Below are 17,437 nucleotides of genomic sequence, written 5' to 3'. Positions count from 1 at the left end.
AAGAATGCTGAAAAACTGACTGAGGTTCCAGCATCTTTTCTGGATTTATTTACAAAGTTCCCATCATAAATACAACAGGAGTTACTACCTTGGGAAAAGCAATCCAAGGCAAGGGAATTTGCAGAGAATTCCTTGGTAAGAACTAATCCAGCCTGAAGTAACTCCTTTTCTCTGTCATACTGATTTCTCTATGGGTATGGATCTCTCTATTTAGTAAATGCACTGTATTGCAAAAAACATGGCAATGTGTAATAGAAACCAGTTTATGTGAATATTAAAACTGTAAATTAGAAGACTGGATTGCATCATGTTTTAAAACCAGCCTCAAAGGAATAATCCTGTTCTTTTAAAGGAAAAATCATGTTTATTTTAGCATTCTTTTAGCATAGTGTGATGAATTATGGGAAGAGAAAGTGCTTTTTAATGTGATTAGATTGCTAGGTGTAGTGAAAATTATTCCTTATTCACTTTGTGAATTCAAATTTCTGCTTCAGTTTCTGAAAACAGATGTTTTTTGTCCCAAACTGGCAGGTTATATTAATAGTTCCCCAACAAGCTGTGATGCAGCATTTCACAGCACATAAAAACCAAGTTTCAAAAGAAGATAATACCCACTTCCCATGCAATGAGAGCTGCCAGAATTTTGGAATTCTGGATTTATTTGCATTAAATGTTGATGATCTGTGTAGCAAACATTGCTTTTATTAAAGTAATGAACTGCAGGCTGAGGAGAACTGTGAGGATAACCACATCTTTGTGTGTTTGTCACAGCTACAGCTTTTTCCTGTCACGTGGTTCCTCTGTTATAAATGTTGGCTAAATGAGGTTTTCCCATATTTTATTGCAGTCGTTCCTGCTTGATATAAATAAGGTTGTTTGCAATGGTTTTAAATTGCATCATGTTTTTGCCTGCAGTATCTTTCTCCTGTAATTCTGGTAGGAATAGGCTGTTGAGACAGGAATTGTTTTGCAATATGCAGTGTAGTGTCAGGGCCAGGCTGAAGGAAACCAGCAGCAGGAGCAGCACAAAACAGTTGGATCAAAATCCATTTTGCCTCTGTTGATGCAGCACAGGCTGATATTTTGCAAGTGTGGAGTAATCACAGGGCAAAAAAAAAAAACAACTGTGGTATCCTGCCTCTTCATGTAATGTGATTACCATCAAAGAGGGAGATGCAAGCAGCTGAAGGAACAAATCCAAAACTTCCCTGAGACACCATGGCAACCAGCCCCTTGCAGGGACAGCAGGAAGCAGGGCCTGGCCATTTCAAAATAAAAATTGCTTTGAATGACCTTCTGTTTGCTGAGTGCTGGGAGCCTGCTGAAAACCTGACGGTCACAGGGACAATTTCAGATGCTCAGTGTGTAGTACAGTGCACACTGCAAGCCTGAGCCTTTAATTGACTGGAGAGAAGGAAAAGATTGTGGAAAATGCTTAAATATTTGGATACCACAGATGTGTTCAAGCAACAGAATGGAGGTACTGTTTGCATATTACCCTTGGAGTGTTGTTGCAAGAATGTAAGATCTTGGGAGTCAGAAGGATGTTCCTGTTCTGGGAGAATGGTGAATAATGGTAGTGCTGTGTGTATCTATGAAATTTAAAAGTAATCTTGTATACACATTTTGTTCACAGCAGGGATTTGAGCAGCATTCTCCTGCCAGCACCTATGGTATTTCTAGAAAGATTTTATGGCTCTTCACTGAAATACAGCCTTCACATCTGGTGCAGCTAATATATATTGTACTGAAAAATGTCCCTGATGAGTTATATCTGCTTAAAATACTTTTTTCTGAATAATACATGCTCCATTTCTTCCTGAAATTTACCCTGCACAAATGAGCCACCTGGGTTACCACAGCTCTTAAGGATGTCTTTTTCCGTTGTTTTATTTGAGATTGATTTTTAGATACAACATTTGCAGAATTTTACATTTAAAAACCAGGCTGAACTGGACCTGCAAATAGATTTAGTCTGTTAATGGGGAAAAATAATGTGAATTATCATGTGATTTCAGATTGACCACGGGGATGCACCATCTGAAGCTAACAATGAACCCAGGCCAACACCAGCAGAAAATGGGGTGAATTTCACTGCCTCCCTCACACCGAAACCAGCAACTCAGGTTGTCCACAGCCAGCCAGCACCAGGTAAAAAAACCAAACAACAAAACAAGGGAAAAGAAAAATAAAAGTAAATCAGTTTAGATACTAATTTTTCAAGTGCTTTGTGTTTAAAGAACAAAGGTGGGAAGTTGTGTGTGTTTGTTTTGTTTGTCTGAAATACGTAGAAATTTTCCCACCACTTTTCTCTGCCTCAAGTATGCAAATATCTTCTATTTAACAGTTGCATTAGTGGTGAAACTGAAATTCATTACATGCAAGAAAATGTGCTGGGGTTTTTTTGTTGTTCAGTTCTCCTTATCAGTGAAACAACACAGCTCAGGTGGGTTTTTGGAGGGTCACCTTTCTGTGTTGGTCCAGAGGGTTGATATTTTGATGTTGCTCCTCTCCTGCTCAAAAGATGTATTTTCTCCAAAGATTAATAACTACTCATGTCAGGATGTGTCCTGTGTCACCTGCCATGTTTTAGGACTCAGTTAAGCAGCACAGTCATGGCTGTTGTTTTAAGAGAATTAGAATTAAACATCTCTTTTACCTCTAGGTTCTGTGAAAGCACCTGCAAAGACAGAAGATCTTATCCAGAGTGTCCTCACAGGTAATAAATACGCAGGTCACACTGCATAAATTATAATATTTCTAGTCAAGAAAAATAGTTTTTTTATTAAATAGGCTACCTGGCTTAGGCATTTCTCCCAGTGATTAGGATTGCAGTGACTGCTAGAATACATACATGCCAAATGTTCTTCCTCAGGTTTGAAGTAAACAATGTTTGCACATTTCATGAGATGAGGTGCCAACAGGGAATTTTTAGAAATGATTGTAGCTTCACAAGTACCAAGTTACATCTAGTGCAGAAAAAAGAGCAGCATTATTGTGAGAACAGAAGCTAAATTTGTTCTTGATATAGTGAGTAGCAGTGGAACCATTATATCCCAGTGCTTTCAAGGCAGTTAGCTGATTTCAGGTAAAACTGCTCAGTTCATGCCATATTTCCTTTACCCACAATAAACAAGCAGGTTTTGTTTCATTCCTGCTCAAGGCAATCCCTGGCTCCTCTGCCTGAAATCCTACACTGCTGAAAAACTGAAGTGGCTTTTGTTATTATCATTGCAGAAGTGGAAGCACAGACCATTGAGGAGCTAAAACAACAGAAGTCCTTTGTTAAACTCCAGAAGAAGCACTACAAGGAAATGAAGGACCTGGTGAAGAGGCACCACAAGAAAACCACGGATCTTATCAAAGAGCACACGGCAAAGTACAACGAGATCCAGAACGACTACCTGCGGCGGAGAGCAGTGCTAGAGAAAACTGCCAAAAGGGACAGCAAGAAAAGGTGGGTGAGACACAGCCTGCCTCACCACTGTGCTGCCACAGAGCTTCACTCAGCCCTTCTTTTACAGCAGAGAAATCATATGGAGGTGGCAGAGCACAGAAAAAATGAAAAGCAGCAGATTCCCGGTTAATGGGGGAGGTGAGAGTGATGGCTCTGAGTTAGAGCCTTGGAAAAACTCAGGTCACAGTAGAAGGCATCAAATGTAGAATTAGGGGAAAGAAGCACCTGGAGATTATAAACATCTGACTGCTGTTTAAATCATGATTGATCCAAAACACTTGGGATTGTCTGAATGACTGCCTGGCTTTGCCTCTGCATGAACACCCCTCCTGTGATTTCTCTTTCCAAGCTGTGCACCAGACTGTCTGCTTCTCTGTCCTGATACAATTTTAATATTCTTTATTTATTAATTATGTGTTTTTATCAGTTTGAAATGCAAAGGCTGCAATGAATTCTTACTTATCTTTTCACAGTTATTGCCTTTTTCTTATGGTAGGGAATTGTATGTTATTAAAGATCAATTCATAACTCCTGGAAAAGCATACACACGCATACAGCCAATCAGTGTCAGATACTCTTGCAACTGAACTTTTATTTCTCCCATTGGGGCATCCTTTTTATCTTAACATCATTTATTTTTTAAAGTAGCTAAATAAGCAGAAAAGTCCTCTTAACTTTTACATGAAATCGATGTACCTGCAGTTCTTTAATGTGATGATATTAAATGAACTTTTTTAAAAAATCACTTTTTGGTAGGAGATGATCTGAGGAAAAAGCTGCAAGCATGCTTTGGCTGCCAACCTTGTTGATAGTACCTCTAAATATAAGTGACTGGGACTCAGGCCATAACTTGTCCCTGGGCAGGAGCTTATTAATTTCTGCTTTCCTGACAACAGAATGTCATTGGGCTTAATAAGAGCTTGACACTCACAATATATCTGTGTTCTGCTGGCCTTCACTGTTGCCAATTTTCAGGCTTCCAGGTTCTCTACTTGAGTTTAACAAACTCCCTTTAATGACTGGCTGTCAACTGCAAGCACAGGGATATTTTATCTGCAGTGTTTTCCATCACCGAAGTGTGTGACACTGGCAGGCAAAACAACAGCAGATTTCTGTCTTTCCTCCTATCCACATTTAAGGAGAAAATCAAGCTGAATAAATAAAATGACTCATTTGTTTTTGAGCAAAAAAGAATTTGAGTTTTTTTACTGTGTTGTGATCTGACTGCAGATCACTGATGATGTCAGGCAGTAAAATCCTGCAGTCTGCTACGTGGAGCAGCCACAGTGGTGTCAGAGATGTGAAGTTTTATGTGCAGATACAGACAAGTTTGGAGGTTAAATTTTAAAAAAAGCATGAATATGTTTTCAGGGATTTTCAAGCTTGCAAGTATATATTATTTCAAGCAGCAGACTTCTAATAGAGAAATGCATCCCAAGGAGAAAGGGGTTTTTTATAATTTTAAATTATTGCTGAAACTATTTGCCTATAACTGCAAAGTTAAATAAATCCCTACTTCACAGGATTCCCTCTTTCAGATGTCCATAAAAATGTGTTGTCTCTGGTCAAGAGCAAGCTCTGCCTTTTGCCCTTGTCTAAAATTGAGCCAAGATTAAGTAAAGCCATTGTCTACAGGAAGTTTGAAATATTTATTTATACACATGCACAAGTGGTTTTTTTTGGTGTTGCTCTGAAGTTTCTTTAATGATATGTCCCATAAAAAACAGTCAGTATTTTAGCCAGTGTTTAGAAATAGGCCTGATTTCATTTTTCCAGAAATACAAGAGAAATGTCAGCTTTAAAATATGTGTTGTGTAATGGCATCATATGCTGACTGTGATATTAATTAATGCTGTCTTCTGGCTCTGTAATGTTTAAATTCCCCTCACCCATCACATTGACACCACTTAACCTCTTAGCAGAATATTCAAATACAATAAAAATACAAGAAATAAAAGGAGGCTACCTTGGGATTCGTGTCCTCGGACGGATGAAAGCAGGATCACATTATTTCAGGAGAAGTAACTCTAAGTGACAGCAGCTGCACACTTGAACCTGGGAGAGAGAAGAGAGGCAGAGCCAGTTCTCTGCATTGTAATCTCAGTGTATTTCTGAGGAGCAAACTCATTTTTCTCCCTGTGTCAGCCCTCTCTGTTCAAGGTTTTGTTGTTTTGTCCATCTCCTGCGCTGTTCTGACGTTTCCCAGGCAACTGATTTAGCACCTGAGCATGGCAGTAAATACAGCAGCAGAGCAGGGACACTGCATAATCCTATTTTTTTAATGTTTTTTCCTTGGGTTTGGTTTAGAGCTGGCCTGAAAGTGATACTGGGTTTGCTGCTTATTTTTCTCTTGGGTGGTTTAGTGTTATCTTCTTTCACAGTTACATCTATCATTCCTTCTGTCTTGAGAAGAACAGACCCAAACTGTTTCTGTTTTAGTTTCCTTATTGTGTTTTTCCCTTGCTCCTGAGGGTTGCCTGTCTGAGGTTTGCTCCCACGGGTGTGAACTTTCCTTCTGAAGTGAGCAGCCCATGGACCACTCTCCTGTGGGTGCTATGCATGGCATTTCCTGAAGGGGGGAGAAAACACCAAATAAAGGGATGTTCCTACATGTGAACCATGTGGTAAATGCAGATGTAATGTTAAGGTTTTAAATTTATTGCTGAATGCTTGCAGGGATGACTTGGTTTCCAAAATATTCAGCATTCACCCTTTCTGCTGAAGGCTCTGCAGCTTTGAAGTTCAAATTATGTCTGGAAGTGGATAAACAAGTTCCATGAGCATCTGTTCATGGGAAGTCGTGGCAGTTGTGTTTACAGCTCACTCGTGCCTAAGTCTGGGTGGCACCACCCTGGTGGGTCAGTGAGATGAGGTTTAAAAGCACTAGCCATCCCATTAATAAATCATTAATAACTTCTATTTAATTAAATTATTGAACTTACTAGGGCTAAAATCACCAGTCTTCTTGCTCTGTGTGTGGTGCTGAAGAACTTATTAATGGACTGCTTATAAGTATCTGACTTTAAAAGGCAAGTTTAAATAAATCAAGGCAAAGCTTGATGACCCTTTGGGATGTGCTGTGTCCTTGCAGGTCTGAGACGAGCAGCCCTGACCACAGCTCTTCCACCATTGAGCAGGAACTGGCTGCACTGGATTCTGAGATGACCCAAAAGCTGGTGGAGCTGAAGGAGAAGCAGCAGCAGCAGCTGCTGAACCTCAGGCAGGAGCAGTATTACAGTGAGAAGTACCAGAAACGGGAGCACATCAAGCTGGTAGGTCTGTGGTGTCGAGCTCAGGGTGAGCAGTGATGGCACCAGGACAAATTCCCATTAGCTGGGGCTTCCTCCTGCTTGGAGTCCCTTCAGGAGCTTCACTTGCTGTGTCCTGCTGCAGCTTCAAGGGGCTGTTGTGTCCAACAGCCTGGAAGGCACAAAGGCAACAGGATTATTGCTACCTCTGGTTACATAACTCTGGTTTTACTGCAGCTTTTGGATTATGCTCCTCTTTTGTTGTGCCACTTTTTCAAACCTGCAACACACAAGGAGACAGAATTAGCCAGAAAATAAATTGAAGCACCATGAAAATTAATTCAGAAATTCCCCAGGACAGAGGGTTGTGCCAAAGTGTGTTCCTGTGACAGATGAACACTTTAAGGGGATGCAGGACATAGTCTGTATATGGTGAAAAAATATTTTGCATTCATTGGTCCAAATCAGCTTTGTTTTTACAGCTGGAGTTTGGCTGACAACTACAGCAGGATCATAGGCTCTCTGAGCTGAACTAGAGGAGCTTGGGCAGATGGAAGCTGATGCTAATGGACATTTGTAGGCAGAAATGAACATTTTTAAAGGGTGTTATGGGAGTGCAAGCTGTTTCTCAACTCCAGACAAGCCCCTCTTGCAATTTTTTTCTAATACCTGATGTTTTGCCTCACTCCTGTTGGGTGATTTGTCTCCTCTGCTCTGCCAGCCAAAAAGAGCAGGTCAGAGGAGTGATTTGTGTGTGGATATTGCTCAGCAAGGCCCCTGCACAGACTGATTTCCATGGATCACAGCACAGAGCTGTGTTTATCCCCATCCCTGTGTGAGTCACAGCTGCTGCAGGGTGGGTATATGGACACAGTTACCTGCACCACAGGGGGACAGTCCCCATCCCAGTAACAGCTGGTGACTGCATCTCAGAGATTTGAATTTTTATAAAAATAGAACCATTTTAGACCCATGTAATTTGGTTTATCTCATGAGGTAACTTGTTTCTCATTCCAAAATGGGAAATGGCATTTCTCAAAGCAAAGTTACATTTTTGGCATTATCCTGGTAGGTGGTGGCACAGTAAATTCATTTTTAGCACAGAATTTTGGGCAGTTTTCCCTCTGAGCTATGCAGGAGTTACATTCCAATTAGAATTTGCCTTTCAGCTGAGAATTCTTTCTGATGGCTTTCCTTTAGAGAGGAGCCTATTGTTGGCACCTTTCTACTTTTATCTAAGGAATGAAAAGTTGGATCAGACAAGCTATGCCTTGTTATGGATACCTATTTCATCCCCCTAGAGGGTGGTTTTACAAAATCAGACTTAACCTAGAAGGGTGATCAAACCAAATGGGTCCCATTTCCCACTTTACTCACTGTTCATTGGGCTGGCACAGGAACCCTGCCCATGAATTCTCCCCTGTCAGTATCCCCACCACAGGCATGGCTTTTCTTACTGCTTTGGGCACAAAGGGGATTGAACCCACAGCAGATTTCAAACCAGTGACTCAGAGCTTTTTCATTCTGAGACCAAAATGTAGGTTGTGCTTCTCTGTGCTTGGCTTTCATAGATGTCACCCCTGAATTTCAATATCCCCTGACCACCCCCAAATCCCAACCGTTCTTTGTAATAATCCTCATTACAAGAGGAACATTTTCAGCCTCCACAGGAAAACCTGGGTATGCAGTGACACAGAAACTCAGTTGGCAATTAGCATTGTGTAATTCCAATTTGTGACCCCTTATGATTTTTCACAGGCATTTTCATTCCTAGCAAAGGTAAAATACCTGAAATAAATTTTGGTTTTACATTTAATATTTTGAAACTGTATCCCCTTGATGTACAGAGAAATAGCACTCTCTGTGAGTTGGATATGCACCATTCTGGCTGAACTCCACAAGGTAATAATGTGTTTACACTGATAATAATGTTTACAAGCTTTTGATTGTTGGTAATTAATCTGGGAGTTGCATAACACTTTCATGTCTGCTGCAGACTTTTGAGGAAATTAAACTGCCTCTATGATGTTTAGCTGAAAATACATATTTTTATTGCTTGGGATTTTTTTTTCTAGCTAATTCAGAAGCTCACAGATGTAGCAGAGGAGTGTCAGAATAACCAGCTAAAGAAACTGAAAGAAACATGTGAAAAGTAAGTGCTGTTCCCTTTATCATTGATTGCTGCTCCCTGTGGGATTTGTTTAAATACTTTTTGAACTTTCCTTTGTATTTCACACTTTAGAGAAAAGAAAGAACTGAAGAAAAAAATGGACAAGAAGAGGCAGGAGAAGATCACAGAAGCAAAGTCCAAGGATAAAAATCAAATGGAAGAGTAAGTAGATCCCTAGATCCATATCCTTATACAAGATTTTTCACAGCTGGTAAATCAAAGGAAGGTCTTGATCCTAAATCCAAGGCAGCCTTTAGTCAGACCTCACCAGAGTCCTTTCCCTGATAATAATTTCATTTCCTGGGGCTAATCCAATCTCCTGTTCTGTGAGCAGGGAGAGCCTGGGCCAGGAGCAGAGGTGCTGCTGTGTGGAGTGGGTTTGTTCCTGGGAGCATTTTCTGGAGCAGTTCCCCAAAATGCTGTTCATCCAGGCACTGTTCCTCTGAGTACATAAAAACCTTAATGCTCCTGTTCCTGCAGGGTTGCATTTCATCTGAACTTGGGTTTCTATTTGTGAGCTGTCTTTTCTTTTAACTCCATTAAAGCTGCTCTCCTGAAGAAATGGCAGCACCATACTGTGAGGTTTACTCTGCTTTTGGGATGAACTCCCCTCAGACACTGCTAATGATCCTCCACCAGTGACAGTGACACTTTGGGGGGAGAGAGGGGAGAGCTGAGCTGAGGGTACAGTGTCCCTGTGCAGGCACAGCAATACTAATTCCATTTATGCACCCCCAGACAGCACAAACTGCAGTTGTGCAAGTTGTGTTCTTCCCAAGGGCACACTATCCAGGTTTGTTTGTCTTCCTTCATTTGTTTTGGCAAGCAGCTCAAAAAGAAAATGGGGCATTTTCATCTTGCACTGCTATTCTTGTTACCAGTCTTTACTTTAGGGCAGTTAAAAATACAAGAGGAACAAACAAAACAAAAAAAGAAACCTTCTATTGTTTGAGTTTTACCATGTAACAAAGGCACAACTGTTTGGTTTTCTGCAGGTAAAAGGGTTTACACAGGTTTTGGAGCCTCTCAAGAGAGAATATGTATTTAATAACACTGAAAGGAAATCAGACACACACAGTGAACTGTTTCAGGTAGTTTAAGAATCAACCCATTAACATTTTCAGTAAATATCCTATTAAAAAATATGAAAATAATGTATTATGAAAAAGAGGGAGAAATGGTTAATGTAGTTAGAGCTGTTCAGAGGGCATGGAATTCATATTCGAAAGAAGCAGTTGGCTGTTATGGAAATGCAGCAGTAAAAATCAATTGCAGTAGGAAATGATTTGCTGAGAGGTAAACGAGGCACTAGTGAGAAAGGCTCAGGGACAGACAAGTAGCAGTTATTTTCTCTTTCCCTTTCATTTTTTCCCATTTTCCCCAAGGGCTTTCCTCTGTCAGGCTTTTCAAAGAGCCCTTGAGAGAGGTGAGATGGGAACTCCATGATAAAGTCAGCTTTCCCCTGACACAGCTTGTCCTCACTCTGGGAGCAGGGCACAGAGGTGTGAGACCTTCTGGTGAATCCCCTTTGAGTCCCTGTGGCTGCACTGCAGTTCATCTAAAGCTTTTGCACAAGTTTGGGAAGGAATATTGCACAGAGATAATGATCCATTGTTTTAATTGTTGTTAATATTTTTACACCCAGCCAGCCAGCACTTGCCTAAATCCTCCTGGTTTTAGTGCCAGCTGAGAAACAGTTCACTGGTTCTGGGTGAGGCAATCGGAATTTGGAGTAACTATCCTGAAACATTTCCATTTCCCCTGAGTTCTGGTCAGTGCAGGGGCCAGGCTGTGCCTGCCCTGCTCCTGCTTTGTCCCCGGGTGTCAGCAGCAGTGCCTGCTCTGGCACAGTCTGCTCCTCTGCCACACCGTGGCACTGTGCCTCTGCTCATGGCTCTGCAGCTCCCAGGCTGACACTGGGGACTGTGGGAGCACCTCCAGCCCTTGGAAAACACAGCATTATCCTGGGGGAAAAGCCTGCTGGGGAAGAGCAGGGGGATGCTGTGCAGGTCATGGGGAAGTCTGAGCCCTTTGTACATAAAGGTGCAGCCTGGTGCAGGGACATGTTCAGGGAGTGCAGAAAAAAAAAATAGGCAGATCCTTCAGCATGGCCTTGATTAGGCAAAGAGTTTCAGGGAGTTCAAATCATCAGTGTGATCTTACTGTCTCCAATAACTGCTGGAATGCTTCCCCCAGGGAGAAGACGGAAATGATCCGGTCCTACATCCAGGAGGTGGTGCAGTACATAAAGAGGGTATGTCAGCCCAGGGCTTGTGCTGCATCTGGGGGGATAAAATGTCACCTTTCATCTTTTAGATTATATTCAACTGCAGATTCTAGGCTTCAGCATAGAGATTCTGCACCTGCTTGTACTTGTAGTAGACTTGCTTCACATTCCAGTTAAAGGAAAACTGGGATTTCAGACAGCTCCTCATTAATTGTTAGTCAGCATTTGGGGGATGGTGCTGAGGAGGGGAGATCTTAATACAATTTCATCTCTGAATATCCTGTGTGTATTCATGGAAAATGCACCCATTTTTTAAATGGGTTTGCTGTCTCACAAATGCAAAGATTGCAGAGGAAAGTCAATGAACATTTAATTGCAGAGTATATTTTAACTATAATTGCATTTGTACAGTTACTGAAATGTAAAAAGCATTCTGTGAGTTCTGTAAACACAAATTAAAGAATTCCATTACAGTTGTTAGTTTTTCTGAAGCTACAGGTGGTTCACACAGGGCTGAAATCATGCACTGCAGTGCTTTGGGTGTAAAATCACTATGGAATGTGTGCAGCCATTGAATTCTCCTCTTACTTTTAATTCAAGGATAGTTAGGTTCAGAAGTTGGCCCATTTTTGCTTAGAAGAGCCTTGATTTAGAAAGCAACCTAAAGAGTTAGAAAATTAAGTAGGTTTTATGACTGAGTGCATTATTAAGTGAAGCCCAAAATTTATAATTTAATGACATTAGAAGTCTGCAGCAAGTCCTTTAGACATTTCTGATCATGAATCTTACATGTGAAATCTGATATTTCACATGCACACTTGACTCTTGAACAGTTGTACTCAGAGATGCTCAGGGCAGTGGTGTGTAATTTTATATTGGAATTGTTCATAATTTTGATGTTTTAATTTTGATGGGTGGAATGTTTGTTGGGGAGGAGGTGGGAGAAGAGTGAGGATGTGCAATCCATGAAAAAATGGTTCTCTGCTCTTTTCTGACAGCTAGAAGATGCTCAGAGTAAAAGGCAGGAGAAACTTGTAGAAAAACACAAGGAGATTCGTCAGCAAATACTGGATGAAAAGCCTAAGGTAAAGAGTTTTTGAACATATGTTACACTGCTAAAATTGTCCTTCAGGAGAGAAAGAGCTCTTGCAGCAGGTAGGCTGATGTTTAAGCATGAGAGAATCCACTGACAGCATCAGAGGCACCCTCACTGGCACTCAGGGTGAGAGCAGCCAAGCAGCAGCCTGGTGTGGCACCACCTCAGGTCCAGGTGTGTGGCATGAGGGTTATTTTTCAGCACTCAGGCTGTTCAAAAGCTGTCAGTGTAAAAGGTGCTGTGGCCAGCAGAGTGTGCCCTTCCCTCCCCTGTGCCTGAGCTGCACAGAAGCAAAACACAGTTCCCATTGGAAGGAAAAAGAGATATCTCCTTAGCATGCTACCCCCAGGTGCTGCTGCCCATCCATCAGGATGGATTTCTGTGGGAAACAATGAGCTCTTTTACAATAACAGTGCTTTGTATTCTACATTGCTTGCTGGATTTCCTCTCTTTGATTTTATGCACTGCATCTACATGTAACATTTTGAAATGCATGTTTTAATGCTTGAGCCTTGGGGCTCACTTTTGCTCCATATGGAGCTGGTGGCATTTTTGCCACCAGCTTCAGTGGAGAAGGTTCAGAGTCCTGCACTTGGACCTGATTTTCCTGTAGGAAGACCTAGGTATAATCAGACTTCCACATGGAGGGAGATTTATTTTCAGCAGGATTCATATCCAAGTGCAATTCTTCACAGCCCACTGTGTCATGTCTGCTTTCATTTATTCTTCTCTTGCTCAAATGTGTGTCCTTGGCTTCAGTTCTCATTCCTTATCTGTGTCCACAGTCCCAATGTTTCTGTGCTTGTGTTACAGCTTGAATTTAGCACTGGCTGTGAGTTAATCATTGTTGTCATGTCATCTCTGTGAAGTAACCAGAGAATAAATTAGGCTAAGGGCTGAATAGCCAGAAGTTTACAATAGTCTGGAAAAATAAAAATGTTTGCATATCCAGTTTTCTACTCATCTTTTTAAAATCGTGTTTATAAATAAGCTGGAACTTTTTGGTGTTGTGGGTATCTGGGTATAAAAAGTTTACGTTTTTATGTTTGGTGCTGTAGGATCATGGCTTGTGAACTGGAATTTAAAATGCCAAAGAATATTCAGTTAATGCTTCTAACACTGGCTTTTCCTGGATCCTTTAGCTCTCAATTATTCTGTTTAGCTGTGTAATTCCTGGGGTTTTTTCCCTTTATTTTTTATTTTTAATTTATTGGTGTACTGAGGAGTAGCATATAGCACTGGAAATTTGTCACTGAGGACTTGAGCTGAATTTTGAAAGATGCTGGGCCAGCCATGTTTGATTCTTTCATCAGCTTTCTCTCTGCCCAGTGTTAGGTCCTGGCACAGAGCAGCTCCAGATCCCTGTCCCCCCCTGCCTCTGGTCACAGTGCCAGCTCCTCACCCTGCCCTCCCCATCCCTCCTTGCAGGGATGTGCTCACAGGGCCTGGCTCCAGGGATTTTTCCCTTTCCCACACACTGAAACGGGCACTCTGCTGAATTTATGATGGTATGTGCCTCCTGCTTGCATGAGAGGGTTTAGGGAAAACATAATTACTCATTTTATTAAGTCTCTTTTTATGTTTTGCTCTGTGTCCATATTTCATAGCCATATTTGCCTCCTCAGTGACAGGGTGGATGATATAAAATAGATCAAATGATTTCCCAGCTGAGCAGAGCTGATGTGTTTTCTGCAGGCAGCAGCCTTTCTGGGGGCTGCTTTTTCAACAACCCAGGCTCTCCTGCTTCAAACACCCACTGAAATTTATGCTGGCTGTGTTAAAAGGCTTTTCTGGCAGCATCAACTCAGCCCCAAACAAAGAGTTTAATATATTAAGAGGGAAAGAATTTTCAGTATTCTCACCAATAATTCCACTGGAGACAGATCTGCTGTCATCCATCACTGCCATTTGGTTATTTATTAGTGCCTCACAGTTTGTTGTGTTCTGACTCTGCTCAGAGCTCTTTCCCAGCCAGGGAGGATATCGTGTCACCAAGTGTTGCCAACACACTGCCACAGCCTCTCACATTTTGTTGGCTTTTCTCAAAGTATGAGTTAGCAGCTTCCTCTCTTGTGGTGTGTGTAGGGCACAGGAGAAAATCTGCCTCTGAGTGCTGTTGTTTTAGGCTACAGGTTTTAGAAACTGCACAGACTGGATGCAGAGTAGTTCCCTGTCCTGGAGGTTTTTGTTTTGTTTTGTTTAAAATACCACATGGTTAGCTGAAAGTGCTTAACTCAGGACTGATTTACACCCCTAAGCTCTGCCTCTCCCTCATATATATCATTTCTTTTTAGTGTTTGGATGTGAGACTGTTTTGCAGCTTTCATTTGCAGGGCTATTGTGTAAGAAGCTTGAACTGGTGCTTTTAGGCAAAAGGTTGGAAGCAGCTGCTTGTGGTCCTGCAGGTATTTGCTTTAGTGAGCCCTAAAGGTGGCTATGTGTCTGTGTGGGTGATGACAATATCTTAGTGACATACTGATCTGTGATGCTGCAGAAACTGAGTGTTGCAATCAGGTCTGTGTGTGTGGAATCAGCCGAGCCCCTCTCACAAACATGCTTGGGAAAGGAGACCATCACCTGTTAAAAAATCAAATACTGACTTGCCTCTGGGTAAAATCTCCCTAACTTGCCATTTTAGTGAAATCATATGGGAAACAAAGTTGATTCCCTCCTGCTGGTTTTTCCTAACAGCATCATTACCAAGCAAGGCCATATTGTATTTTCTTTTCTCTCATTACATTATCTACTGGCAGCTCTATTATCAGCAACAACTTGTATTTTCTTTCTCTCCCATCCTATTGCTTTGTCTTCTCCTCTTAGTCACTGATACACATTAAGCTTGTCCTGTCCTTATCTTCTTCCCCCTGGGCATCTCTGCTGCCTGCAGTGGAGGCTGCTGCAGACAGCCAGCTCTGTGCACTGCATTATGTCAGAGCAGGGTGTGATTTTGGATCATGCACTCCAGCACGTCTGGCACACGACATCACCCAGGATGGGCACGGCCTCAGCCATGGCTCAATTGCTTTGTCCTTTGCAGCTTGTGCATCAAATTAAACACAAATCCACTGCATTTCCTTCCCCCTGCACCCTTGTCTCCAATTCCACTGTAATTACAAAAATCAATACACATGAGACATGACAAGGAATTAATTATTTTTCTGAGAATCGACTCAGTTACAGTAAATAGACCCAAGTCTCCTGTAACTGGAATCAATGAGAGTTTTGTTACCTGTGCTCGTGGGTCAGAGCTACACTTAGTCTCCATGTAAAACTGAGACTCCTGTGCTCTTGCACTCAGCTCCTGCTCTCAGCTGGGTTGTCTGGATTCTTTTGGCTCCAGTGGACTGTGTTCTTACAGCCCCAGCTGTCAAGGAAGGTGTCATTCATGAGGTTCCTCAGCTTGCAGCCCATGTTTCTGCCCACAGCTGCTCTACTCTGCACAGCCCCAGTGTAGCCAGGGCTGCCAGGTGCTCTGGGCTCCTGGAGGGATGTGGAAAATGGCACAATTCAGGCTGGGGCTTTGTGGGAAAAGGTCCAACAGTGCAGAGTACCAGGAGTTGGGCACACTTTGTTCTAAGCATTGCACCTCTGTGGTCTTTCAAGTGAATGGGGAGAATATATAGCCTTAAGGTATGAAATTCCTTTTTCTGCTCAAAAAGTGTAATGAAAACAATCTTTTAAAATTATAAATCTGATCTTGTTAATGGAAAATACAAGCACCTGATGCATACTAACTCACTTTTCTTACATTTATTATCTCCCAGTTTGGCACGTGTTATTAATTGCACCCCATGGGAGTTGACACTTCCACATCCAATCAAAAATTAATATTAACAGTGTACCTGAAAAATTAATGGAGGCACAGAATGAGACATATTCAAGTTGCAGAGCAAAATTAACAAGATGCTGATCTTTTACAGCAGTAGAGCCTCTCGTAGCTCCAGGGCTGCAGCTTTGGTGCTTTAGGTGAAACTCTGAGCACCTGGTGCAGGTGATGCAGTTGAGGTAAATGGAGCTGTTCCCTGCAGGAGGGTCAAACAGCAAATGTGTCCTGCAGCCCTTCTAGAAGGTATTTCAGCTGCCCTCAGAGCCACTCTGCTCATCTGGAAGGGAGCAGCCCTTAGGAACTTTGATGACTATTCCAGTGTCACTTCAGCTCCCTGTTAACTCACAACAACAATGCTCTGTCCACCACAATCCCCTTTTTATCCTTGACACCTCTGCAGGAAGCCAAACTGTCTTTTGGGCAAGCTGCACTTAATTCAAACACTTCCAGATGCATTCCAGTTCAACCACAGGCAGCTCTTCAAGAATTTTGGGGATGGAGTTTGGAGGAAAAGGTTATTTCAGTTTACTGGGATTCATGGGACTTGCCTGGATTTGGATTGGATAGGGGAAAGTTGTCCTCCCAAAAAAACTAGTATTCAGACTTGTGGCAAAAAAAAAAAAAAAAAAAGTAAAAATTATCTGATAGCCAGTGTAATATTTGAAAAGATCTTATTTTATTTTTCCCTGTTTAACTAAAAATTTATTTTGTTAGATCATTCAATTTTAATATTTCCAAAGTTTAAAAAGAAATCTGTCTTCCATCTGTGGCTGCTAAGCTAAAATGACTTATGGCATTATCTGCCAAAAAACCAGAGAATTAAGAGGATTGAAATAATTTACTGTTTGTTTCACTGTTCAGCTTTGGGTTTTGGTGCTTGTGTATTCATCAGAGGGGAATAATAAAATGTTTCTTTACCTCATTAAGTGGGTAACAGCATGGAGAAATGAATGGAATTTTCATAGCCTCAGTGATTAAGAAATATTTAAAAGGAATATTTAAAAGAAAAAATAAAATACAGAGTGAGATTTACAAATCTTCCTGTGACTTGATCTGGCATCTTCCCATTTCTGGATTTGAGCTGGTGTTTAAATTTTGGGGTGCAGTATCCATGGCCCATTCCCTGCAGGATCTTGGCTCTTTGCTCAGCACCTCTCAGCTCCCAGCCCCAAGTGACAGCCCAAACTTTGAACAGCTGAAGCCCTGATGGGATTTAAATCTTGCACTGGTGCAGTTGCTAAGCTGTCCCCAGTTGCAGAGTATTATTTTGGGCAAGTTAGGGTGGTCCATTTTTTTTCTGTTTCTCCCAGTAGAATAAACAGTGTAGAATGCACTTTCATCCTGTAAACTGAGTAGTAAATAATCTTACTCCACTCATTAAAAATAAGTAGGCTGACCTTTATCCTATGCCAG

The 17,437-nt window shown here is 41.6% G+C and overlaps 1 protein-coding gene across 4 annotated transcripts in view; it reads left to right on the top strand.

Annotated features, from left to right (window-relative positions):
• PLCB1 (phospholipase C beta 1) overlaps window positions 1-17,437 on the top strand; it is a 363,698-nt gene that overhangs the window by 295,487 nt on the left and 50,774 nt on the right. For all 4 annotated transcript variants that reach the window (XM_079298548.1, XM_079298545.1, XM_079298546.1 and 1 more), the window contains exons 24-31: window positions 2,019-2,151; window positions 2,666-2,719; window positions 3,238-3,457; window positions 6,549-6,729; window positions 8,781-8,857; window positions 8,948-9,037; window positions 11,072-11,129; window positions 12,101-12,187. In XM_079298548.1, the coding sequence (XP_079154674.1) occupies window positions 2,019-2,151; window positions 2,666-2,719; window positions 3,238-3,457; window positions 6,549-6,729; window positions 8,781-8,857; window positions 8,948-9,037; window positions 11,072-11,129; window positions 12,101-12,187 (900 nt within the window). The remainder of the gene's footprint in view (window positions 1-2,018; window positions 2,152-2,665; window positions 2,720-3,237; window positions 3,458-6,548; window positions 6,730-8,780; window positions 8,858-8,947; window positions 9,038-11,071; window positions 11,130-12,100; window positions 12,188-17,437) is intronic.

Source organism: Erithacus rubecula, assembly GCF_903797595.1.
Source record: "Erithacus rubecula genome assembly, chromosome: 2".
Classification (NCBI taxonomy): Eukaryota; Metazoa; Chordata; class Aves; order Passeriformes; family Muscicapidae; genus Erithacus; species Erithacus rubecula.
Note: the sequence above shows the minus strand (reverse complement) of the source record. Positions and strands in the feature narration are given on the sequence as shown.